This window comes from Chiroxiphia lanceolata, chromosome 5, assembly GCF_009829145.1.
Source record: "Chiroxiphia lanceolata isolate bChiLan1 chromosome 5, bChiLan1.pri, whole genome shotgun sequence".
NCBI lineage: Eukaryota > Metazoa > Chordata > Aves > Passeriformes > Pipridae > Chiroxiphia > Chiroxiphia lanceolata.
The window spans coordinates 22,870,333-22,898,231 of record NC_045641.1 but is presented as its reverse complement, the minus strand read 5'-3'; the positions used below and the strand labels follow the sequence as shown (position 1 = coordinate 22,898,231).

General features: G+C 39.0%; 1 protein-coding gene across 2 annotated transcripts; it reads right to left on the bottom strand.

Annotated features, from left to right (window-relative positions):
* Positions 1 to 160: 160 nt before the first annotated feature.
* On the bottom strand, positions 161 to 27,899 carry AASS (aminoadipate-semialdehyde synthase). Of its 2 annotated transcripts, XM_032688479.1 has the most exons (24): positions 27,800 to 27,899; positions 25,756 to 25,976; positions 24,492 to 24,668; positions 23,747 to 23,831; positions 22,959 to 23,026; positions 22,699 to 22,845; positions 21,651 to 21,729; positions 21,438 to 21,565; positions 21,117 to 21,265; positions 19,978 to 20,100; positions 19,717 to 19,828; positions 19,144 to 19,203; positions 18,983 to 19,050; positions 16,972 to 17,093; positions 14,056 to 14,185; positions 13,081 to 13,191; positions 11,688 to 11,796; positions 11,127 to 11,267; positions 9,261 to 9,428; positions 6,883 to 6,978; positions 4,965 to 5,080; positions 4,699 to 4,787; positions 4,213 to 4,389; positions 161 to 2,755 (listed from the first exon to the last, which is right to left on the bottom strand). In XM_032688479.1, the coding sequence occupies exons 2-24, from the start codon at positions 25,966 to 25,968 to the stop codon at positions 2,637 to 2,639; spliced, it is 2,787 nt and encodes a 928-aa protein (XP_032544370.1). In that variant the 5' UTR covers positions 25,969 to 25,976; positions 27,800 to 27,899; the 3' UTR covers positions 161 to 2,636. The 2 variants fall into 2 exon arrangements, with proteins under 2 accessions (XP_032544370.1, XP_032544369.1); XM_032688478.1 differs by lacking the exon at positions 27,800 to 27,899 and having other exon boundaries at positions 25,756 to 26,082.

The following is a 27,899-nucleotide window of genomic DNA, read 5'->3' as shown; positions in this document are numbered from 1 at the left end:
CTTGAAGAATCTTCTCCTGCGTGTCTAGCAAGAAGTATGCCAACATATTTCATGCACATAGAAAATATGTAGACACCCTTTCAATATAATCATCTATGTGAAAAACCAAATCCCATTCATGTACGTCTCATTAGACTGTAAAGATGACATGACAACAAAACAGAGGATTTCAAATTTATTTTTCAAGCAATCTTGTGTATTAGATACAATTATCTTTCCAATAATATGCAAAGAGAACTGAGAAGTATAATCTTCATACAAAAAGAAGAATAATAAATTCATTTAAGTCTAAATGTAGAAAACAAAATGCAGCATTGCACTGGGAAACAGAAATATACTTCAATACAAAAATGTTTCAAAAATAGTAGCAGTGTTTCTTGAAGGAAACACTGTAGTGCTCATTCTTTAGTGCTCTAAAAACATCAGATACTTCTAAAATTCCAATTTTCTTCGCATACTGCATTTCCAAGGCAGAAAAGCAAGTACAGTGCATGCACATATACAGAGTCACAACTCCATGGTTGTGTATTTGGGAGCTAAGGGGGGGATCAGAGAATTCTAAAGTAAAATCCTGGTCTCACCAAGCACTGGGCTGGAAGGGACCAGCAGATACAAGTATAACTTTAATCCTTAGCTGTAGGTCTTTAATGTACATGGAGAAGGAGGAGGCAGCAGAGAGCAGAACATTCACTGCATTCATCCTTAGCCCAGCTGCCTACACCATCCATACAACAGACCAACAGCCTGTAAGGTCAGTGAGAAGTGAAGCAACTTTGTGGAGCCAGGGTTTCGTCCAGTATATGCATGGCACTGTAACAGAATTTCATCTGATATATGCATGGCACTTTAACAGAATCCAAATTTGACATGACAAAAGCATTCAATGGTTCAGTATTCTCTTTGAGAATAATACTCTGCCGTTCATTCTTCCTTCTCCCTTTGGCTCCTTTCACCTAACTATTGCAGCTGCTACTTCACTGCATTTACACAAAGAAAATCCAGATCCCGAGTAGCAAAATTTGGAGATCAAAACTTGAATTATTGTTATGGCTGCTTTTCCTACTGTGCAAAACAACACCTGGAATTCCATCACCTCAGAACTGTAATTACAGCACTATGGTTCTCAGGAGGTAAAAGGCTGTGCGTTTATCAGCAAAGTGCGCTTGTGAGCAAAGTTGAAAGCAGACAGCTTCCAGCATCAGTATTCAGCTTTAGAAAAGGGAAGTTCTAGGCAGCTGCACAGGTACCAGTGCAAATACTATCTGCCCACAGCATTACACCTCACAGACCTAACTGTGAAGTTTAGGCCATGCTTGCATTGCAAGGTGGTGTAGAAATCCCTAAGCAAAAGCCAGAGAAGCAGCCCTGAACTGGAAGGAGGCAACTGTTGCTTTGTTACAGAGAAGCTGCACTTGGGCTAAAGTTCAATTCTGGACTGATGTGGCTAAACTGCAGCTAGAGGAGGGCTGACACATCTGTGCAGCACAGCACTCAGCAGCAAGTGAGCTGGCCCACCAGCAAACTCCCATCAGTCTAAAGTGGCACTGTACTGAGTAGTATGCATAGGCTCCCAAATGAATACTTGAAAAGCCTGACAGCAGAAGGGCATAAGCTAACTTAAAAAGTGGCAATTTAAAATTCTAAGCCTACTGCATTTCAAAGCTGCATATACCACACAATCTATTCCCTTTGTAACAGTACTTAACCCGGACAAGGCACACAGTGTAAGTGGAAGGACTAAACATCATTTGGAGCAGCTTCTAACCACATTAACTATTGTATTTCTGTATTAACTGTAGAATGCCCTTCCTAGCTGCCTAGCTAAATGTTAATGTGCTCTCTCCACAGCGCAAGGCAACACGAAACAGCAGGTATTTCAACATATTGAAACCAGCTTCCACTCTGTAACAGGAAAGGGTATGGGGAAGAAGCTTGCTTTAAACTTCCTCCCTCCTCCAATTAATTTAAATTTACACTCATTATAAATGGATTAAAAAAATATTAAGATCTAGGTTTGAAATATTTAAGAACTGAACATTTTTAAGATTTAATAGGATCTTATTTGCTAGTAGTGCAGAATTTCTAAACTATTTCTTGCATATTGTTATTGTGAAAATATTCAAAAATACTGTTAAAGGGGAAGGAACAATCAGACTTAAAATTTTAAATATCATTTTCATCTCCATTATTCTGAAAAATTTTTACCACATGAACAAGCAAACTTCATCAATGGAATTCATTAACTAGACTTTTCCACCGAAAGAGAATCCACTAATAGATACTTCTTTCAGCTTAAATTTGTCTTAATAACCCTATATAGCTGGAAGATAAACTATAACAAAAAAAAAAAAAAAGAAAAAACAAACCCAACCCTTCCAAGATATTTTATAAAAAGATCTAAGGAAAGATCTGATTGATGCTGAAACGTGTACATGAAAGCTTATCAATTTTCAGAGGAAAATACCAAAATTCATGAGTATCTACAGTTTCTACATCAAAGCAGGTTTTACGGAAGGCAACATCTGTGTATGAAATGGCAGGTGCTGCCTTTAGTTGGTTCAAATTGAGATTCTTAAAGGGGTGGCAGAGGTTGGAACCAAACAAAGCCAAGACCTGGTTAAATCCACTGCTTCCAGTTACTGTTTGATAACACTGTGAGTACTGTACACAATGCCTTCTGCCCGAACACGTTCAAGTATTGGTCCATAAACATTCTTGGTCAAGGGTATAACCATGCCTTTGGCAACTATTTCACCTGAAATAAAGGTAGAAAAAAACCAGTGAGTTAGCCCAGAGTTAGGGCTCTACTAGGTTTACTCAGCAAGGCTTTGGTAACTTCAACGTGGGGCTTCTGAGGGCAAGATCAGAGTTGCTGTGCTGGACTCGACCAGCTCCAACTGCACAGCTGAGCCCCTCAGCCGCAGATGAGGTGCCTCAGGGAAAATGTATTTAAGTAAGAGCAAAACACTGAACAGCAGTGAGGAAAGAAGTGTGACAAACAGCCTTGCAACACCAATGTCAGAGCATGAGTGGGAGGAGGTGCTCCAGACACTGGATCAGAGTGTGATGAAGACTCTGCTGGAGCAGAGGAAAAGTAGGAGGAAGGAGCAGCAGAGAGAAGCAGTTATGGACTGCTCACAGGTCCCCATTTCGCAGCTCCCTGCACTGCTCAGGAGAGAGGGAAGAAGTCGAGAAGCGAATGGAAAAGTAAATTTGAGCCTGGGAAAAGGAAGTTGTTGCTTTAATTTGTCTCTTTTTTTTGCATTATCAAAACCTGTTTAATTGGAAATAAATTTTCTCCCACGTTGAGCCTGTTTTGCCTATGACAGTAAAGAATAAGTCATCTCTGTCTTCATCTCAACTTATGAGCTTTTTCATCTTGTTTTCTCCCCATACTGTTGAGAAGGAGGAGTGAGAGAGTAGCTGAGTTTGGCAGTCAGTCAAGGGCAACCCAAATGCAAAGATTAATATGCAATTATATAAATTTTCATTTTTTTTCTTTTTGCATATATTTAAACATGCAGATCTATCAATCCTGGCATTAGGTTCTCACACAGCATCAGTACTGTACCAAAAATAATGAAAAAAAGTTTGAACACATTGTGGCATACACAGCTTGAACTTAATTCATACATCTGTGACACAGCAGTTAGGTGAAAAGCATCTAAACCTTAAAAATTTGAGTTGCTGGGACTTTTTAAAATAAGAACAACAAAAACCCATAGTTTTGCTTATTTTGGTTATCCATGAGAAGAGCAATGTTCTAAAGATTAAGTGCAAGCACAGGGAAATAATATTATTTCTTTCAACACAGTAATGACTAAGAAGTTTTCTTGTTTATATATATACAACATGATCAGGTAAGCCTCAAATTTTGTCAATCCCGAAACTAGCTAGTTTGTTCAGCACAGGTGTATGTTAAGCTGTTTCACTGTGGCATAATCAATTGTAATTTATCATGCTAAAGGTTTCCTCTACACCAGTTTAAGATTAAATTGCTTAAAATCTTTATGGATTAAGTAGGAAATTAAGAGTTGTCACTGAACAACCAAACACGCAGACTAAAAATTCCTGTAAAGAAGACAGGAAGATTCTGATAAATTTTTAAAAAATATACACGTATACACTTCAGAAACACTATATATCTGCTTTCTACAGCAGAAAGGTACAGAGGGTTGCAATACTGTTACTGAAGTCAGAATAACCACTTACCATCTAGAACCATCTTCGCAGCAATAGCCGTGGGGTATCCTACTGTTTTAGCCATTGCAGAATGTCCTTTGTTATCTCCATAGACAACCAGATCAACAAATTTGTCTTCCAAATGACCAGAAGGATGCCTGAGACCTATTTCACTTCTCATAATAATCATATCTCTCTCTCCAGTACCTAAGAGAAAAGTGCACAATGATGTATTTCAGGTACATCAAGATGAGATTCCTGAGGAGCCAGGCACTACACATGGACAGCATGTGTATCAAGGAAGTGACTGAAGGCAAGGACTATTAAGGAGGACAGAATACTAAAATGAAACTAAAAACATAACAGCGAAAGAAAAGGATAAATTGAAGAAGTAAAGAACATCACAATACATTAAAAACCCTAACATGAAGGTTTATTAATGAAGGTGAGCAAACTACGGCTGATAAAAATATGGACTTGCTCCACTCAAACACATGAGAATAATTTCTCACATACCAAAGGGCAACTTCATCTCCATGTGCTTTGCAAGAGCCCCCACAATGGAATCTGCTGCTGGAACTTGTTCATCTCCCAATAAACCTAGCCTGGCAGAAGAAATGAGAAAGGCTTATATCATTGCCTATCAACAGCTTCATCTCAGTTTTATAATTTCCAGCTTGTTCAGCATACCAGTTTAACAGTCTCAACATGAACCAAAATGGCTAGAATTGCAAACATTTCATTTTTTTAAAAAACATCAAAAATCACTGGAACATTTTTACCATTCTACTGCCTCCAGCTGACTTTTGTCCTTTTCCAGTTTGCTAAATACAGCTTCTTTAAGAACATGGTGCTCAACAGGAGACTTAATTCCAACCAGTTTGCACATGAGCTCTTTCTGCATTAAAAAAAAAAAAAAAAAAAAGGTTCATGAAATATTTGTTCCCACCCCTTTTCAGTCAAGGTTTTGGGAACCCACTGCTCCACTAAGCTCAGTTAAAATTCAGGACTTCTGACAAGACAGGTTATATGTAAGGGAAAGTGAGAAACTGTGAAAATCTTAATCACGTCAGGTGAGAATAGGGCCTATCTTTTTGTAAAACACTTTGTACCCCACCCCTCAGCTGCTTCCCCCTACTTTTTAGTCTTATCAGTTCCTCTGGCAGTACAGAAAGAACATAGAAATCTGCATAAACAAGGAACAGTGGGAGGATGTTAGGATGAAAGACACCTGGAGACTGCCATGATATCTTTCAGTTGGATTAGAAATGAAAAACATTCCTCTCAAAATGAAGGAAACGGACTGATGAGATGAACAAGGCTCTGGCAATCCTGGGAGTATTACCAAAGAGCTTTCTTAAGATTTTTATGCGTATCTGAAGGCCATTACTTAGATGCTAGTTATTGCTTCCTTCATTCAAAGTAAGACAGATAATAAAGAGAGCTATGAGCAAGATATGAAGAAAGAAAGAACTGCAGAGTCTCTGTAGAAGCTCAGGTTGGCCCATCTCTTCTGCTTCCCAGGCAGAGGAGATAAAGGGAAACTACCAAAATGTAAAAACCTTGCTAAGACAATGTTTGCAGTGAGAGTAATGAGTTTATAGTTATTTTCACAGATTACATAACACTTATGTAATATGTATATACTTATTCACTGAGGCTAGAAAGACTAGCCTCAAACTGAACCCTAAAATTCAAACTGGACAAAAATTATCAAAAAAAAAAAAAAAAAAAGGTAATTCTCATATGGCTGTCCAAAAACTCCTTGAGTTTGGGAAAATAAGAACTACTGTAAGTTAGTCAGAGACAAGGAAGACTTCGCCCTCTTGACCTTCTGCTTTCTTGGTTCCAAGAACAGTCAAGACATTCTTAACTGGAAATAATGACATCATCAGAAAAATACTGTGTTGTCCTCAGACCATTACACAGCACAAGCCTGGTGTCTTTTTCCAGATTAGTGCTTAAAAAAGCACAAAGATGAAGACAGATCTGAATTTTGTTCACCTGAGTAATAAACAGTTATTCTCTCAGGGGTTTGCAAAAGCGAAGACAATTTTTCTCAGAAGGCAGACAAACAGACCTGATAAGTAATAAGCTCTCTTTACCCCATATTGAAATATGAAATTCCCTGCTTTCTCCACAGAGCCAACCAAAATGTTGACTGTCAAATGTAACAGCAACACATCAGAGTCATGCCTTGGCTGCGATAAAGATGAAGGCAACCAAAATCAAGGCAGAAAAGCAGCATAACAGAAGACAAAAAAAATGCTGTACGGAGTTTTAACTGAAAAATAATATTTTAATATACTCCTTTATGCACGATCTCTTATTTCTTGATGCCCTGAAACATACTTTTACACTGAAGATCATGTGCCAGTACCAACATGGACACTGCAAACTCACATCACTGAGGGCTAGACTCTGAGTAACAGAAAATTTAAGATAATTCATAAAGACATGGCTTTGTCTAGCTAAGTCCTGAAAGCCTCCAATGTCAGAGATTCCAAAGTCTCTTAGGGAACCTGTTCCAGCACTATATTACATTCCTACTGAAGAAAGTCTTCGAATTTCCAGGAACAAAAATCAGAGAAGATCAGGATGCAATACAAGATTCAGAAATGCTAAGTACATCCAAGCCTAGCAGTAAGAAAACTACGGATAAAACAGAGGAGAGAAGGCAGAGTAATCAGACTAACTTACCCAGGTTAGAGGTGGCATGGTTGAGTTTAGCAAAGGGTAAGGATCTGGGTTAATTAATCCTAGTTTTACAAAGCCTCCCATCATTTTGGAGTATCCCTGAAATAAAAAAATAACATCGTTAAATATAATAAACACTCGAAAATGAGGTATTTCTCCTTCGTTTGAATGTAATGATAGACAAAACCGTGGCAGTGTTAAGTGTTATTCTCTTGGCAAGTTAGCCACAAAAAGTCAATGCCAGTGGGGTTACTGCCTTTCTCAGGCCCTCTCCACCCCTTCCCTACTTTTCAATACCCTCTTTAATGACTTATTCTGTCATAAATACTTCCATGGCAAGTACCATTGGTTCCTGAGATCAAAGGGCTCAGCTGGCCAGCACTACTTCAAAGTCCAGCACATCATTATAGGCAGGGTTGTATCAGCCAGTTGGCCCATAAACAAGCTACCAAACAGAGAGCCCAATGCTGAACTCTGCTCGCTCCAGTCTTACACCACTGTGATTGTATCACAGATCAAAACAGATATACTGATTTTAAAGATAAGAATCCTGTGTGTTTGTTTCTCTCATTCAGGAATATCAGAGAGACTACGAGGACGGCAGTAGAATGGTATTTAAAAGGATTTGACAGCAGTGGAATGGTACTGTAAAAGTAGCAATAGGCTGCACAATAAAAGAAGTCTCAATGGACTTCTGCTTACTTTTGTTTGTATCCCCTTAACACTGCCACACCTCTGCTGCATACCGGAAAACACATGCAAGTGACTAGAAACACTAAAAAAACAGAATGGTGGAAATAAAGCACTCTGAAAGAGGGCTAATTATAATTAGGAGCCACTTCCATCAGCACTAGGTTATCAGCTCAGATGGCCTTGCAGTGAGAACCTTCTGTGTGACACCTGTTTTTAAACTGAGTCCATTATCTTTCTAAACCTATTCTTTAAAAGGCACTTTGAGAAGATGATTGCTTCTGCGCTGAACAGATTGCTTCCTGCTCTGTAGAACAGCAGCATGCGCAAAGGGCCAACAATACCTTCTGCCCTGCTCAGCACCACGTGCTGGGATGCAGGTACCACGCAGGTAGAGCTATGGCAAGCTCTTCCACACACCCCTACCAACATCACCCCAAACCAAAGTGTTGAGCCTGCTTTGGGCATTAAGAAAGCAGCACAAACAATAGAAACAGCACTCTTGCAGCACATTGACAACCACTCGTCATGTCACTCTGACATTTTTGCAGTTCCTTGTGCTAACACTTTTACAAAAGAAGAAAATTTTACCAGGCACCAAATGGAAGAGTAGATACTGTCATATTAAGACTCCATTACGAGACAGATGCCTTCCACATATTTTTAGCTTCTGAACAAGAGATTGTATCTAGACTGACAATAAGAGAGCTAGTGCAATTTGTAACTCTTATTCCCCCACACTGGCCTTACATCTTCTTTTGCTAAGCAAACCTCCCTCCCTCCCAGAAATAAAGAAAAAATCCTGTTGTATTACAATGAAGGAATTATGACAGAAAGGACATACACATTCCTCAGGCCATGGACAAATAACAGTCAAATAACAGTAACTTAAACCTTGCCATAAACCATCATTCCAAAGACATGTTATGACATCCATAAAAGCTTTTTCAAACCTCCAATATGGCTTTAGATTTATTCCTTCATAATGTATATTGACTGACAATATAATTTAAAAAAAGGAAATCTGAAAGAAAAAAGATTCTGTTTTGATTCTGCTTTATGCACCTAACAAATGAAAGAAAAAGAGTCAATCAGCTAGAAAGCAAACACATTTATCTCTTAACATTTTACTTAGCTGGCCAAAACTATAAAGCTTCTGAAATTCAAGATGCCTAGTTACTTAATGAAAAACTTTCTCAGTTTCATGGAAAACCATAATTTTCTGTAAGATCTTTACATTATGTTTTTCATGGGAATATAAGCAACAAAACTAAGTTCAAATTTTTATCAAATAAAGAGAATAGACCAATTCTTAAAACCACTTAAACCATCACATAAACCCACCAGAATTATTTAATTTTTTTAAAATCTTCTATTGATCTGACACCAAATACAGAGCCAGAATAAAAAACCCCACAGATACAGACTATGCAAAGCCCACTGACCAGTTGCTTAAAATGAGTAAAACTTTTTTTCTGGTTTGCAACAAATACCTGTTAAATACAGCAAGTAAAGCTATATTAAAAAAAATGAGATACGTGCTTTGAGTTATCTCAATTGGAATAGTGAAGAGCTCATAAATAGCAAGTGCAGGGCTATAAAAGGCTGAGCTTTAAATACACAGTTTTCTTGAAATTACATTCATCTCTTGAGGAAAACAGTAATTGCTAATAATAACACCAACAACTTACTTTGTATCTTAAGGTGCCTCTCAATAAAGTGCGAGCTGTCTGAATACCATATGGTTCAGCATATTTTGTACTATCTCTGTTAGGAAAACCTTCAAGATTTAATCCTGGGAAAAAATCCATTGGAGTGACAGAATCCAGTAATGCTCCTCCAGCTGGAATATTGATAATCTAAAGTTTTTGAAAGAGTAAATAAGCAAGTATTAATACACTTAATAATTAATATAATATTAAATAATTACTATAATATTAACAAGAGTAAATAAGCAAGTATTATTTTGGGGTACTATTATTCAATTTATTTCAGAACACAAAAGATAAAGTATGCTCAAAAATAGAAGAAACATGCTTAGTGTTTCAGGTGCAAACAAAGGCCCAATCTAAATTGTGAAGGGAGACTGCCCCATATGCTCCCTGCTTTCGGTCAAATCATTTATTATCTTGGGGTTTTTTTTATGCAGGAGGAGAAGGCAAAAATAAACAGCATGGTGGGGGTAGTTTCTTCTCTTTTTAAAGATTAAAATAAAGATACGAAATTGCTGCCCATGTGTATCTTTACTTGAGGCTACAAAGCACAGAGAGAATACACTATTGAAGGGAAACAAAAAAAGACATTGACTAGGTCTATTATCACTCCCAGCCACAGCCTTGAACCCTGCTTCCTTCAAGCAGCTAATGCCCAGATCTGCTGTGCAGCATCAATGAAAACTCATTTTCTGACTTCTGAGCAAAGGGGCAAGGTATACTTCTAGAAGAAATACTAAAGCAATGAAGCCTGTAGCTATGCCAAAAGATCATCTTGTGTTTGCCAGACAAGACAGGTGTGTGAAAGAATCCTACACAATGGTCAGACAGATAAGTATTTAGTGGCAAGGAGAAAAAAATTGCAGAATTTACTGACAAGCTTTCCCAGTGCTCTCATAATGAATCATTCATATGTATGATCCAATTTTTCCTAGCAATAGGTGAATCAGATCAGAATTAAATCAGAAACATTTTCACATTTTCCATGAAACCCTTTCATCTTAAACTTCTATGTGTTTTTACTTTTTAAATAATGATTCAATGTACAATCCTTGAATTTCTCCTTTCTTACAGTAGAGCACCAGAATGTCATGATAAAACATCTCAAAAGATTTCTAAGTTTTGTAGATAAAAGAGTTTAGGTAATTAGCTAAACTTTACAGTAGTTATACAAGGCAGTATTGCAGTAACTACTCTGAGCAAGTGACAGTAGAAACACAGTAGTAGAAACAGGAATCATGATAATGGCTTGCAATAGCTTTGCACAAATCAGTAACAATCTTTCCATAAAACAGATGCAGTGCCATTTGAGAGGTTGCACAAACAGCAAAACAGATCATATATAAAACACATAAAAAAACACTTCACAAAACCCACTCAGTACTACAGGTTGCGCCAAAAGAAAAAGAAATCAAGAATTCTGCTATACACTGCACAATTACAAGATGAAGCTGTTTGGTTTACAAACGTGACTAGACAGAAAAGAAAGCAGAAGGATGCACTCTCACCTTTGTTTCACAGGGCCAAAGACAGGGCAATTGAGTGGCAAAAGCAACACCCAACAGGTCTGGAAGTTGAACCCAGAAAACCAACTCCAATCCAGTGCTTTAGTTATTAGAACACCTTCCCTCCTTGCAATCAGTTTCTACATAGTAAGAATTAAGCTGATAGCAGTCAGTCACCATCATGGTCCAAATATGGGACTAAGTCATGCATGCAACTGGCTTAGGCACCTGACTGACACTGGCTTGAAAGTAAATAGCACCTTACAAATTCCAATTCCCTTCTTAGCCCAATACCACCTTCTTTGTCTGGTTTTAAATAAAAATATTCACATTATTTCACCTCTCCATCTTTTAAATATGTGGCAGACTGAACTGTATTCAGCAACACTCCTTGTGGACTCCAGCTGAACTTGTATCTCAGAGGATTGTCAGAGTGCTCCGGAGCTGGCAGGCCACCGCAGAAAGAAGTGTAGGATATAACCTGTCAGATTTATCCACAGGAAAGAAACAGTGAAGACAAGACAGACCAGGATGCAAATGGCACAGACCTATTCTGCAGAATCCCCATTAGTTCTTAAAATTTCTATTGACATTATCCCCTAAATGGGCCAAATCAGAAGAATCTACAGTGAAAAGGGGAAAACAAAACAATTTCATTGAGCAACAGTGTCAAGCTGCCCTGTTGCAGACACTGTCCATAAAGGAGAGGAAAACAAAACATACACTGGGGCATGGCCATTTTAGCTGAAAAAGTAAAATGTCCAGCATCTGTCACATATCTGTTACACATTAATAGCTACCAAATTCCAAGCACCAGAAAAAGTAAAATGTTACACCTCAGCTGGGGTTAAAAAACCAACTTTACTAACAGAAATTTGGCAGAACTACCTGCTAACCTTACCGTAGCACCAACTTCTTTTGCCTTGTCAATGCATTCCATTGCCAACATATGGTCAAGACCAGGATCCAAACCCATTTCACTGACAACTGTAATACCAGCAGCTTCTACACTAAAAATAACAGAAACACAGAGCTGTCAGAATATTCATTATTATTACTGGCCTTTTATTCCATAAATCTGTCCAACAAAGGCCCAGTGAATCTTCCCCACAGTAAATTCTGGTCTCTATCTGCAGCTTGTGGAAAACAAAAAAACCAAAAGTAGATGTTGAAACCTGAACAGTGACAACTGTCTAAGAGCTTTCTAACTCTTGATTCTCTTACTTCACTGCAAGACTTAAGGGCTGGTGGAAAAAGAAATTCCTCCCAGCTACTCCACATCCTGCACTCTCCTGGACAGTGCTATAATGCAGGAAGGTAGTAATGCAGAGGGCAGCACAGAGATAGTCCTAATTGTCCTGAAGAGGTCCTGCAGGTGAGAGAGATTGAAAGGCCTACTTTCCCAAATTAAAAGTATTAGAGTTTTCTTTTTTTTTCTAATAGGTGCCGTCACTCCCAGAGGAACTCACTTATCACCACAAACTGAGAATTTATTTTATTTTCAAAATCACTTTGTGTTTTGATAAATGAGAAGTGCCTTTTTTTTTTTTTTCTGAAAGCATGCCATGATGTCAGCAAGAAGGGGAGGAGGGCCCCTAAATCTACCTCCTTGTCTGCAACACTGGTTCTCTACCTGTCTAGCTTTTTCTGTTTTATCTTTTGTAAAGACACAGCATGTACAGTTCTCATCTCACTTGAATGTGCTTCAGATTTTCTGGTATCATGACTGAGAGGAGCACCTAGATGAAGCTCCATGTCAAAACAACTTCTAAGCACACAGTAAGTAGGACAACAGAAACATTACAATAGTTAGAGCTGTCACCAATTTGAGAATAATACAGTGTGCCTATCCAAAAGAAGGGCATGAAGAAGTAAATTACTGTAGATACAATAAGCCAAGAACGAGTTTTTATTAGGGGAAGGCAAAGGATGACAAACAAGCTTGCTGTTAGAATAGGACAGCCCACCTGCTCAACTTGAACATCAGATGATCCTGACAGGTCTGAGGGGAGAGGAAAAGGAACATTAACATGAAATAAGATGATGCATGCAGGAAAGTACATTTCAGTGTTTAGAGCACTAGTATAATGAGGTTGGGGTATGCACTCATTGCTCTTCTCTGCCACATGCACCTTTGGGGAAAAGTACTAAGTCTTCCAGCACAGAAAGGAAAGGAGAAAAAAACACAGAAAACACTAATTCACACCAAGCATTGCAGGTGTAACAGACTGCAAAATATTCAGAAAATGCTAAAAAAGAAAGCAAAACCAGGGAGATGCCACTGTCACACCTACCTCTCCTGGAGTTCTTTCATAGCTGGTGTTAAATAGCTGGCTGTTACCAAGTTCACTTTGTTCTCAATACATTTCTTAGCAACAAAAGGATGTGCTGAATAAGGTAGCAAACTACAAATGAAGGAGAATTATGCAACATCAAAATTCAACCAGTTACTTATGCTGTCACTAGAAAGACACTCACAAATGTTTTTTGTATGCCTACAAAAGAGCTCAAATAATAGCTCAAAAAAAACAGTCATACCCTGAGCAGTTTCATACCTACATAAGTGAAATACTACCCTATCAGGCCAGCATTGTTATATGCACTCAGAACAGGGCACCAAATAGTAGGGGAGTCATTCTTGAAACAGTATCTTTTGTCACGCTTCTCTGTAAAACACAAGCCACTGACCTCTTTCCAAAGCCACCTTCTAAACAGGTACGGCTGCAAAACCACACCTGTGAAAGCTTGCGTTACAAAGCTCTTGGTGAAGTACTTTGTGAAAAGCATGCTCTACATGGAATGAAAACAACACTCATGACATCCACGGCAAAAGAAACAGAAAGGTAAGGACTATGAAGTTATTTCCTTCCCTGTATCAATACCTGGGATTAATTCTTTCTTAATGGGATATTCAGGAGGAATGACCAAGGTGTCAGAATTTTGCCTCCTCTTGTGAACACGCACATTTGATCCCAGGGACACATATATTTGTGGATGCAACCGGCCCCTCACACAAATGGCTATGAAGGGAGTCCATGTAACTAGTGGACACTTCTGAAGAGATGCTGCAGACAAAACCCCTTCTAAAGTCCTGATGCCATGGTACATGAGAAGGCACTGGCCAGTTACAACTACTTACATTTACAAATATGACCCCAGTTCTTGGCCATTAAAAAGAAAGTTACTGTATTGATTTAGATCAGTCAACTAGGAGAAAGAAGTAGCATGACTTAGTTTTGAGCCTATCACGTTTTACACAGAATTCTGACCTGATCACGAGGTCGTGTTTCTTCACCAGAGAGGACAGCTTTTCCTCACGCTTAAGGACATCCATATGAACTGAAGTAATATTGCTGTATTTTTTTGTCAGTTGCTCAAGTTGCTCCTTCATGACAGATACTGTTTTAAAAGTAAAATGCATAAACCATTACCTAAAGACGAAGCTAAGTCCTAAGCACACCCGTGTATAATTGTGTTATATTTCCCAAAGAAAAACAGTTGCATGGATGTTTTCCTTCACTAATAGTTGAAGAGAAATCAGGCATAAAGCATTTTACTTCCCCTATATAGTCAATTTTATTATCAATTGCCAGTGTCAAACCAGTTATAACTCAAGAATAAGAATCTAAAAGGATTACTTACTCTCAGAAGTAAAGAACCACTCACTGCTAAATTGTGTAATGAGAACAGACCTGCAACTTACTAGCAGCTTTGTTGGAGTACTTGACAAAAGTTTTAGCTGCAGTTTTCCTATCAGCAGACTAAGTCAACACAAAATATTCACACAAAACCAGAAGTTATCTCCCTTCTTTTCCACGTTAATGAAATATTGTATTGCACTGACTCTTAAGGGAAGATTGCAGCAGAAAAATTGTATGCCCAATATGTTTTAAAAGTAAACCATGTTTGGATTAGCATCATCCTGCTGAAAAACAACCATTTTCAATTAGTGTAACAATTTATCCTGAGGCCTAAAGTATTTTAGGTCACTATGTAGTACATATTTTTGCCTGGCTCTAAAATAGTTACTTCTCTAACCTGGCCAATTCAATTCAGAGGTGAAGTATTCAATCAGTTTTTGATGGTAGTATCTATTTCTGCAAAAGCTCAGACTACTTCACTGAAAAGCAAGAAGCTGACTAGAAGTCCAGGAGGGGAAAAAGCCTAAAGAGGAAAATTTATTTTTCTTTTTCAGGCTCTGCTTGGCTTAAGTGAGACAGGAAAACCTTAGCTAGTTTCAAGGTCTAGATGAACATGCAAGTTCAACGCAGCTAACTAACAGATATAGTAAACAAACACATGCTTAGAAAAACTTACTCCATCCCTCATTCTACATACCTGTACATTTATAGATAAATATGGTTTAAAAAGAAATCTTTCAAACACTCCATTTTAATACACTTTAACAGAATTCCTATTTACAATGAAGAACAGTTTAATAGTTTAAAGCAAAAACAATTCACATCATTCACCACTTTTAATGTAACAAAGATAGAAGCATTACGCCTTAGCTTAGGTCAAATATGACTAAAAGGCCCAGACTCAGTCTGATTAGTTTTAATATTTCCCTGTGGTTTAGTCCTACCAATCATGCATACAATAATATTATAACTAAAGGGAATAAATCCAGTGTCTGCCTGCCTTCACTTCCCCACCATTATAAGGAATGCAGAACTGAAAAAGAGATCCATGATAATGCAGCCAGTATTTGCCACATCTCACTGGTTTCCTGCCCCATCTCACCACGGCTGCCAACACAAAACAGAGGGAAATCAGCCAGGAATAAGGAGTGGCCAAAGAAGGAGGCAGGTGGGGCACAGTGTTATGGAGAATTAAAAGCATCTGTGCCTCTAAGTTAGGGCCTTATTTCCTTATGACCTTTCCACACTCAATGGGAAATAAAGATTGCTGGACTGTGATTCTCCACACTCTACTAGTGAAATTGTGTTGAGAAAAAGTGCTAGGCAAAATCATCCACAAATTCAAACTAAAAGAAGTTGATTACATGAAGGTTTCCCAGTTAAGGTTTCCAACATTTGGATTTAAAGTGGTGTAGCCTGACAGTAGGAAACCAAACATGGCACTGTGATGTGCATTTTGTGCTTTCTGTGCCTACTTGCCTCCTGTCAAATATTAAACAAGTAATATCTTTGTGTCTCTTTCCTTCTGAGTGTGAGCTGTAGAAATTGCATGTTTTTAAGCTACTCAGATAAGAGGCACCTGCTATGTTTGCTCAGTGCTTGGCAAAACACATCTTCCAGTTCACCTAGTTTCCCTTCCTGCTACTGTATTGCAGGAACTAGATGCAGCCTCTGTACTGATGAGGGGATGTTCACTGCCCATTGCTGTAATCCTTCCCTGTTTACCACCTCAGGCAGTCCTGATAACCAGAGTGCAACTTTCCTAGAGTTCCCCACTTCTTCCTGGTAAATCTTCTCCCAGGGGTTAAAAGTACTATGGTAATCACCATGAAGGGTACCAAAAGCAGCCAAGTATGAAAATAGCATGAAGGGAAAAAACCAAACCAAAGCAACAACAAAAATCAACAGAAATATAACTGTAAGTTTTAAGTGAAACCACTTCCCGGTAAAGTATCTTTCAGGCAATACAACCTTTGTTTTAAATCTGAAGTCACAGAATCAGGATAGTCATCATTAAGAGTACAGAAAACAGCTACTGAGATCCCCAGCCTGAAACATGCTACAGATAAAACCAAAACAGAGGAATAGAGAAGCAGGCATGTGGGGCTCATGGGAAGGTCAGAGAAGTTTTACCACCACAGCACTGGTTATAAAAACAGCAGAGACTTCACTCATACAGATGTCCATAAAAACATTTTCATCTTCTTGTTGTTTGAGGCTGAAAACACAGCCAAACACCAGCTGACTGACTAGCTACAAAAACAATCCCAAGCCTCAAACAGGAAAAAATACCTCTAATTTCCCTACAGATTACACATGCAAACAGTAAACTTTTAATGTGGCTATGTAATTTTCAAATCAATTATATAAACCCAAAAGGCTCACAAAGCTACAAAATCCTTTTCTGCTGTGCATAATAACAAAGATTTTCTTTATCTGTTCTCAGTACAGCATCCATTTATTATTTATGAGAAAGGTTCTGCCACATTAGCAGGTTTCAGTAAGACACAATCTTGTAATGAAAATAAACAAATTCTTACGTACCAACTGTGATGCCAATGTTGGAATCTCTAGTGAGATATTCAAGTACAGGGCCAGAAACATAGCCAGATCCAAGCAATAAAACCCTCTTCTTATCACCCATCTTTAGCGACTGAGCCTGTTCCCTAGAAGGTGTTACAGGCAAAATTAAAAACCACACAGAAGGAAACTGTAAGCTGCTAAGGTTACCAGAAGTATATTTTAGTAAGTCTACAAACCAAGAGCTCTATTCAGACCGAGAGTCAAGTTCCTAATTAACTGATCCTGCACCATTTAGTACTGCTTCCATTCTTCTACAGTGTAACTTCTAATTTCTTTTCTCTAACATAAACATGACCAATCCATCAACATCTCTGCTGCTTCTTGAATTGTTAGTGGCTGTTCATCAAAATTTTCCTCAGCTGCATCTTTTCCAATGGCCAAATTCCTGTAACCTGATCACGGGAGGACCACCAAGCTGTCTATGTCATGCTGGGCTGTCAGAAAGGGAGTTCAGTCTCTATCTAGCTCCCTTTACATCACAGGTAACTGTTAAAGTACGCAAAACCATTCTGGTGAAAGTGTATGTGCAGTTCAGCACATACAGTCTGACTGTCCTATGTCTGAAATGTTCATGGACTTGAAAGGGTATTAGCAATTAGTCTAAATAGAGTCCTCAAAAACTGAACTGTACACAGCATCATTCTATGTTACAGTAATAACAAGGCACATCATTCCTACAGGCTTTAAACAAGAGCCTATCTCTACCTAAACCATCACACCTCAAGCAGTAAAACCCTGCTTTCATCTGCATCATCCCCAAAGTTTGCAAAGTAAAGGAGGGTATTGTTAGCAGGTTCTGCTTTTCCAACAGCTAAGTGTACAACACCAATGAACAAATGAACATCACATACAATACACACACAGATCTGCAGAAATATAAAAAATCTACCCACAAAACCCCCCCTTGGAATGAAGTCTCCAGATTCTCAGAGTAGTTTGCACAAGACTGTGCAAGGGATTATAGAGGAAGCAAAAAAATTAGATCATTGGGCTGTGTGAGGAATAAGAAAATTTGCTATTGAGTCAATATCTTGAGGGGGTCTCTCAAACAGCACATAACAAAAATCACTCTGAACTGAAGCCTCTGAGAAGCAGCATGTTACTTTGTGTGGAAAATGCACCTACAGTACATCATGCACGTGTTCATGACCACAAATCTCAAAGTTCCCCAAGGAAAGTGGAGAGGTTTGGGATGCAGAAGTCAACACACTATGTTTTTAGTGCATAATGCATGCAGTGCTTATGGTCAGACCAATTTAAACTTTTATATCATGTACAGTGCAGCTCTCATTGACCATGAACGTGAAGCCAGAGGTACCCACTTACTGTCAAATTAACATTTTTCATAGGTAAATTATAGATGCTTGTTAATAGCAGGGAGCGAAGGGAAGGGAAGGGATGCCCATGTTGTTTTTGTTAGCTTAATCCACTCAATGCTACCACTGGCAGATAACTACTGAGACAGGGTTTGGACGAAGTGGTAGCTAAAGTTGTAGCTGCAGGAATACAATGAAAATCTGAGAGTCTCACAGCATCTCCTGAGTACATTCAGTCACAGAACAACACTACACAGCACAGCACTTGAGCCATACAAGATGTAACTAGATTCAAGGTATATTTCAGAGCATTTTGCTTTCAGCCATTCCTTTCAAATGGCTATATGTTACATCCATTTCAAAAGGACGAGTTACAGAGTAATACTGGCATGTGGCTGTTTTCTCCCTCTCTCTGGTAAAAAAGTTTTCATAACTCAAGAAAGAGAAAAATGATAATTTTCTCAACTTCAGTATAAGTTATCAACATATGTTAATGATTTAGGCAATGTGCATGAAGAAATAGGGGAATCATCAAGCATCAAATTTAGACACAGTGCAATATAGATGCATTCCACTAAAACACAAGAGTAAATAAATACAAAAGGGGAGACAGAATGCAGAAAAGGGGGGGGGTGGTGTATAAAGCTATACATTACCTGCTCTCTCTCAGTTTCTGGATATATTGATACTTAGGTGTCAGTGAGCCATTGGATGCAATCACTGCCTGAAAGTATATGAAACAAATTTTGAGGGGTTTATGTATCTATGTATTTCAAAGCAGAAGAAGACAAGAAGAGCACCAAATTGAAAAACTTACATCTCGAACAACAGGTGAGTAATTCTGTTTTTCAAGAGGTTCTGAGCCTTCTGATGACAGCTGTGGAGATAAGTTATTTCAAATCAGGTCATTTATTACACATTATATTTTCAAAGTAAAACATCAAGATTTCAAGCAACATTTAAATGCATGCAACAATACCAATATCTTATAAATTTGAAATTCTTCTGGCCATACTCATGTCACTTGACTTTTAGGAAAATACAGGAATTCAAACAGCAGTCTGACTGTAAGTGAATGTTGAGTGCCCAAGAAAATCAGACTTAGACATTTACTGCAGGGTCCAGAAGCAATGAACTACCTGCCAGAGCCTGTTTCCTGCCTACAGAAAGTGTACTTGACAAATCCCTAAGACATCCAGGTCATTAATGTCTCGTTCATATTGTGTTTGAAAGGATTGACTTCAAAACCTTCTTTCTTTTTTTGAAGTACAATGTCAGTTATGTTCTACAGCAGATTCCTTTTGAATGTATACAGGAGACCAAAATAGTAACAAACAACCAGACCAAAGTCCAAGTCTTTTACCTTCTTGTTGGACACACAAGACCTTACCATCTCTTCAATATATGGGAAAAGCATATCGCCAAAGTACTCTGTTGCCTCTATAGGAAGCTGAGCTGGCAGATTGTCAATGGAACACATTAGAATCCCTGAGCCTTCAACACTGAAAGAGAGAACACAGCTCTTCTAAACTACTTCTCAGTACCTGAAAGATACCACCTTTCAGAAGTGTTCTAAGCACATGATTTTTCAATATAATATTTCACTGTAAAAATTACATTGGAAAGCAATAACAAGTAAGGGCTCTCCCACCTGTCATGAGTGATATGCTGGTCAGCATCATACATACAAAATGGATTCTCAATTGTTGTACACTCTGTCATAAATTCTATAGATCCTCCAGTGTCTGCTGAAATGTCGCATATTGCCAGGAGTCTAAGTGATTAAACAAAAAAGACAATGGAATAGAGCATTATACAAATTACTAAGAAAGATAGGTATAAAAGGCCACAAGTGAACAGGAAATAAAAGAAATGTGAGAAAATGTATCTGACTTGTAGCTTCATTCATCTTAACCAATTTAGAAGTCAACAAAACACAAACAATGATATCTGGAAATGTAATGGAAATCTGGCCCTACTGTAGTCATCAGATTTGCATTCACATCAACAGTACTCATATTTCATGTGTAACTTCTCAAAGACTGGGAGAATCTGTTCATCCACCATTTTTTCTCTCTACTCCATTTACTGCCAACACCTCTCATTCATTATCCATCTGCCAAATCCCTCGAGCTGCCTCTGAGAAAGAAAGGCATCAAGAGTGGGCAGACAAGAGACAAAGACCCGATTCCTCACGAGAATACATTCATATGTCCTCCCCAATTCCATGACTGAGCCAGTCTCCCAGAGAACTATTACACAGAGCTATTAGACAAAGGGTGGCTCTCACCCTCAATGAAAGGAGACTAACCCTTGATTTGCACCCCACACTCCAGTCTCAGGTTTGTGAACATTTCCACTATCTGCTGCAGAAATAAGAGGTGTTAAGGAACAGTTAATTGGACTTATACAAGCTAAATGACACGGTAGGAAGAACTTTCGCAAAAACTCTGCTTGGGCAGAGAAACTTCTAGCAATATTGGAGCAGTAGGTACATTCCCAGATACCACACTGTTTATATTGGATTATGTACACGGATCAAGGGCAGAACTACCTCTGCAGAAAGACAGCTGATGCCTGTGGATCATTTGTACTATGACGTTTTCAAAAACTCCAAACTGTGAAAATAAGACTGCAAAGCACAAAAGAACAAAAGCACAGTCAATGGGGCACTGTAAAACATGCAAGAGGAACAAGGTAAGAAACATAATAATTTACTAGAAACTGTGGTGAAATTGCCTAACATTATGACTTAATCATGGTGCTGCATGATGAAATGAGGTGTCTTACTTGTGTGGTAACTCAGGACAGCCCTCCGTTGAACCATCAGCAGATCTAACTGGCACCAGCAGCTTCTGAGCATCCTGTCGACTTAGCAAGCGAGGAGTATGTTGCTCCCAGTATATGCCATTAATTAAACAAGTTGTGTAGGGTGCAACCTGCAAAGAAAGTTACAGATGCCTGATGGTCTTATTTAGTACTTTAAGAAGCTGAAAGCCCCTGGTCTAGCATTTTAAGTTAATGTTCTCTCAAATGATGAATATGCAAAAGTTTAGTAACTACTAACACTCTCTGGAAAACCTTTCATGAAAGAACACAAGAGATGCTCACATCAACGTGAAAGCGAGAAGTGTAATTTTCTGGATGTTTATCATAGTCTACTGGATCATATATTCCATCATGTTTCCTTACAAGATGATGGTGACGACTTAACACTGTCCCATAGACTTTTCTGATGTCTGAAGTTAAAAAAAAATAAAATAGCTGTTATACTTGCACAAAAAGGGTTCCAGTGTTTTCAAACGCTTTATTGTCACAGCATACCTCCAGATCTGGAAACTTCCTTTAACTCATGTGGTTCCACAAACTCACATGGGAGGGCGTTGAACATTTCTTGAGCACCCTGAAACCATGAAGTATGATTTAGAATAAGCAGAGCATAAATGTAATGTAACACCACTTATTTGGTATTTGAAAACATATATAAAAATGCCACACACAGTCTGACAGTCCTGCCAGAGAACATCTTCAGAGATGGACACACTGTTTAACATATACCCCTGCTTACCCAAAACCAAGCTGCCCAGGAAGCAAGAAATTTACATCATTCCACACTACTGCAGACTGCCTAATACACAATCCAATGCCTGGTACATGTTTCTAATGGCTGAGCTGGGAGGCCTCAACTCAGCCACAATAGATAGTTTAACTGTACTCTGAGGAGCACTTTCTCTTTAGGGAAGACCCCTGAAGCCACTCCTCATCAACCAGGCCAAGAACTACCAGATGACTTCCCCAGTGAGCTGTGATCACAAACATAAGCCTTTCAAACACACCATCTTTTTGTCTAGAAAAAACACATTCATGTGGTCAGTGATTTCACTTTATAGATGGAGCCTTGTTAACTGATCTTTGTTGCCAAAGCCAGGAATAAGCCTTTTCCCCATGTCACAGAGAATAGCTCTAAAGTCCAGCAAGCCAATTCAATGCTATACAGATATAAAACCTCAACAAATATTAGAAAAAATAACTCTTTCCCCCATACCTTATTAGGGTGCTTCAACATACCTTGTGAGACCAGAGTCAACAGTGGGAAGAGAGTGAGACAGAAATCATGCAGGGGGAAAAGGAGAGAGAAGCAGTAAGATTTAATCCATTTTTCATGATAAGAAGTTAGTGTGTCAGCCTTGTCAGGCATGATCTCACCTTAAACATTTTAGTCTATGTTACTTAAAAATTCTTGCTAGAAAAGGAGAATGTGAAGTCCGAGCAATCAAAATGAACCCATCAGCCCATTTAACCTGACACTTATCAAATGCCAAGGATTTCTATTAACAGTAATACAGCATTTCATTTTGAAGACAATTCTTACCTTAGAAACATTACCAGTGCCTGTAAACACAAATGTTAAGGGCCCCACTGACTTTGGCATCAATCCCAGTGATATTTCATATCCAGCATCCCGTACTGCCTGCACAGCCTGACTGCTATTCCTGTAGTTGTGTGCCATCCCAATGTGCTGAAATCAAAGGCACAGAACCATCAAGTTATTTTCCACATTCAAATACAGATAATTAGCAGATGCCCAAATGTCATTTTGCTAAAGACAAAAATATACACATATACTCTTACCATGAAGGGAGTGTGATGCCCCAGGGCTAAAAATCGTAAACCCAATCCGTGTAGAATGTTGATCATTCCTGTTGTTAAAAAAAAAATAAAAATCAGACCATCAGTGTTACTTATGAATATGCAGTTAGAAACTGAAGAGACTGACTGAAGCCTAAAATCATTCTGGATCTTTTTCCCACGTTTTAATACTATACTTTACTTCTAAAGAAAGTCTCATAAAACCAGAGAAGGAGAAATTCAGTAGCGGTCCGTGACCTTAAACCTGCTCTTGGCCCACCTTATGCATTTCAGCACCATTTAATACTCAGATATACTTTTATGAGATGCATCCACATCACCAGATTCCAAAGAAGGAGATAAGAGTCTTCTGAAGAAACAGAATTAAAGTTCAGGAAGGAATGAGAACCATGCCCCACAAAATAAGTGTAAATGTATATCAGAGTGACAAACATGCTGTTAAAGCTCTCAGGACTGACAACAGCCTTTTTTTCCCAAAAACCTAGTAAGTTGATCTCTTGGTATTTCATCTGCTTCAAATTAGTTCAATGGACAAACAGGACTTCAAGACAACATAAAATATCAGATTTGTCAGGAATCCACAGGACTATTTGACACGTAGTCTCATGAAAGCAGGAAGAACAAATCAGAGTGGAAAAAAGTTGTTAAAAGCAAGAATTAAAAATGCAATTAAAAACACACTGCAAGCCTCAACTTTTAGGAAACAGAACAAACAGAAGTATTACAAGAAGTTACTTGTTGCAAGCCTGCCTTTACTTTATGCACTATACCTGCTACACCGGCCCACTTTCCAAAGGCCACAACTCGCATTCCTTTATGATCAACCATTTTTTCATAGTCAAACAGTCGAATTTCCTGAAAATACACAGCAAACTGAGTATCAAATTTTTCAGTGAATGCAGTCAGTGGCACATTGCTCTCCCAGGAGCTACCTTTTCACATGCTTTTGTCATCCTTCGTGATAGAGGTTGATGGGTAATATAAGAAAGGCAACTAAATCATAACAAGATTTAAGTATAAAAATAAAACCATAATGGCTGTGTTGAATTCTTATTTTAAAGAGCCTCTGCACTGCCTGTGCCCTCTGGCACAGAGCTTGCCAATGTGCCACTCCAGATGCTGCAGGTCCATTCATATCCTCTGCCAAAGGACTGCTCTTTTCTGAGTGAACTGTCTCCTTTCTCTGTAATGACCAATACACACTCCAGCTCAGTAACTTTCCAACAACTCTTAGCGCTCAGATAGAAAGAGCCTCTCTGGAGCACACCATGCTCACAACTCATCTGCCTTTTGCGCATGAACAGAGTAACACTGCAAGCACAAGATTCTCTGAGCAAGAAATACTCAGCTCCAGGAAAGGATACTAAAACCAGTCTTCATTAGCCAAATGTGCTACTGGAATGCATGTGCTGAAAGTAACTGGACTAGGCAGCAAGCTCCTGATCACACTGAAGCACCAGGTTCAGCTTCCACCTCATAATAACTGTCAAGGGTCTTTACTATGGCACAATTTACCTGTCTTAAAATCTCATCCAAAAGGGGCATGTTTGCCTCTTGGGCTTTAATAGTGTGAGAGAAGAAGGCATAGTTCTTTTTAGGGATTAATTTTTCCTCTGGAGGTCTCTTCACACCTATTATCAGAGAAGCCTCAGAAATATCTTCTTGAATAATGGCACCTGCTTTGATGTACTCCTAGGAAAGAGAAAAATCAAAGTAAATTTTTCTGTGCTTTTTCATATTCAGATCTCAGCATATAAGCAACTAAAACAGAGGAAAAGTTGATAATTCTACAAAGCAGAAACAAGTAACTGCATGTGCTATATGCATAAATCTCTTTGATAAAGAGGTATCAAGTATCAAATTGAAATACCATGCTGTTATCCTATTATACAAGGCCAAAACATAATTGTATTATTAAAATCCTTCATCTTAAATGTAAAAAATACTACAAAAATGATATTTTACTAAATTTAAAGTATCCTGTAGCATTACAATAATGAACAGTCTTTTATAATGTGTTGAAATACTTGGAAATAATTTAGAGAAATATGACAAATTAATCTGAAGGCTAATGACACATGATTTTATAAAATTGTATAAGGCTAAGTCCAAGCTGAAGAGCAACTTCTGAAGGAATATTTTTGCATAGTATGATCTGTGCTTTGGTGAAAACCAGCACAGTGCCTTAATTAAAAGGTGATATGTGCAAGTGATCACTAATTCCCTACTTATGTTTCAATTTTTGTTTTCTCAGATATCTTACAGCAGAGTATTACTGCTGCTACAAGAACTGTAAAAGCTCCCTGTCCTCAAGCTCATAGCGCTAAAGAAAAAACCCCTCTCTTCTCATTTTACATGAGGAATGGGATTGAAGCAAGAACAGGATTCACCAAATTTGTTCTTTTAAAAAAATATGAGCTTTTTTAGAGCTGTTGCCTTTGTACAAACAGAAGACAAAAGCACCAATGTTAAATGAATTTCCAAGTTTCTACTTCAAGAACAACTAGAACTTCTATGGAGACTGATGACAGGACAAGAAATCAATAAAAACAACTCCAAAACCCCACCACTCTGTCAACATTATATTGAAAGGCTAAACAAACTACTCCTTTTTCTTTCTACTAGCACATAATGACCCCTCATTTAACAACAACATTTACATGTTTATGTTTTATTTCTTTATGTTTTCTCATTAATAGCCTCTGAGTATTATTTTTCCTGTACTATGGTTAATGACTGAACTATGGTTTTCCTTATTTCTCTCAAAATGGGACCTTACCTTTTCATGGATGGCTCTCCGGTTTGATGGCTGCACCAAGACCTTATATCCCATCTTTGTCAACTCCTTAACATGTTTTGGTGCTAGAGGTGCTCTTCTTTCCCATGCATTAATATCTTCCCTCCTGATTGCCAGCACAGACTTACGATGATGCCAACACTTAGTATGGTGGAATACACACCTACCATTTGTGTGACTAAAGGCTCGGAGCATGGTAAAGCCTGATGGCAGCAAAGACAAAGTAATAAAATAATACATGTACATGTATGATTCAAATATTTTTTGTGCAAAAGTTCTGGTCTCCTTTAGCATCTGCTGTAAAACATAAACCAGATACTTTATACTCCACTTACACCCTACTTTTGTGAGACATGAATTTACTTTCAGTGTGCTTTGTTGCATCTTGGTCTGATGGGGTGTCCTTACAGACAAATTTTCAATTTCACAAATTGTTTTTACTACTGTAAAGGAAGGCTTTTAATGTGTTCAATTCATCAAGTTTTTAATTACAAGGCTTAAAAAGAATGCTGGAAACTTAAAGTTACCAATTATATTGGTACCATAATATGCCACCAGAACATGCAAAGGTCAAATACTTAGCAAAGGCTTGTATCACAAACAGTCAGAAGTAACAACCACACAGAAAGAAAGCAGGACACAGGCTATAATGCAAGCAATTGATTAAAAGAGAAAACCCAATATGTAAGACCAACACTAAGTATTTTTACATAACTAATTCTTACATGAGCCAAAAATGGAAGACAAGATCAAGGTCTTAACTACTGCTTGGCAGTCACCACATGTGTGGCCAGGAGCCCTAATACAAATTTTATGCAAAATGGAAAACCTTCATTAGGATGGATTCCCACTGCAGAGGAATATCCTTTTATTTTTTGTCTCCTCCTCTTCACTACCAGTGAAACATATGTGCCACTACTTAGCTCTGCTGTAAATAGCAGGGGCTCTGCTCAGGTCCAGCACCAAATATCCAAGAGCCTAAGGACTTAAAATACTTATGCAATTAAAAGATGTGGATCTCAAAGATAGAGGCTTCAAAAATGTGAACTTTGTTTCCAACTCAATCTTAACTGATAATTACATTAATCTCTGTATCCAAAACGCTTGGAAAATCCTCAAATTTGTAAAATCTCTATACACTTGAAGACTTAAGAGGTCCTATTTAACTCCAGGTTTGCTGAAACAGAAAAACTGGCACACAAAGGAAGGCATGAACAGAGGCACAGAGTCATCTACATTAGCTCCAAGTGTGGTCTTCCTAGGATTGCTAGATATGTCTACCAGCAGAGGTTACTGTACAGAAGTTGGAGTGACACTGCTTTTCAGCATAATAGGAGGATCCTCAAAGAGCATGTCAATACCTCTCAAAAACGAGGAAGTCTTGGCATGCCATGTCACTGTAACTGCACACTAAAATGTAACAATAAGAGTAGCTTATAATCAACACACTGCATCTCATACCCAAACTTGCAGTGAAGCAAATTTCCCTCACACAGAGGCGTCCCACAAGAATAGAAGCGCCTCTTTTCAGCGGGAGTGCACTGCCCTGCCCTGAGACAGTGGGAGTCGGGGCAGTGAGCAAACAGCCGGGTGACCTCTGGCAGGCCAGAAGCTCGTCTGCATGCCTCCCCGTGTGTGCTCAGGCTCAGCCACAGAGATACCCATATCCCGTTGTAAAAGTGAAAGTAACTTCAGCATTCCAAGCCTGCAGCGCTGGGGAACTCTCCCCGGCCTCCCCAGCACGCCGGGTGACGGCGGGGCCGCAGCGCCCGTGCCGGGTGCGCTTCACATCACTCCGAGCATCACTGAGGCTGAGCCAGCGCCGAGTAGCACAGCGAGGGGCCTCCCGCCAGCACGGACCACGCGCGGGAGGGAAACAAATCCCACGGAGAGCGGCAGGGAAAGGCAAGGGACCGGACTCGGGCAGCAGGAGAAGCGGTGTGAGCGAGCGGCACCGGTCCGGGAGGGCGGCGGGCACCGGGAAGCGCTCGCTGACACCGGGAGCGCCAGGCAGCGCCGTACCTACCTCGGGCAGCGGGGCAGCGGGAGGCACGGCCGGACAGTCCCGACCCCTCCTCCGGCCGATGTCCAGCGGCGCCACCGCCCCGCGCGGCAGCCAACCGCGA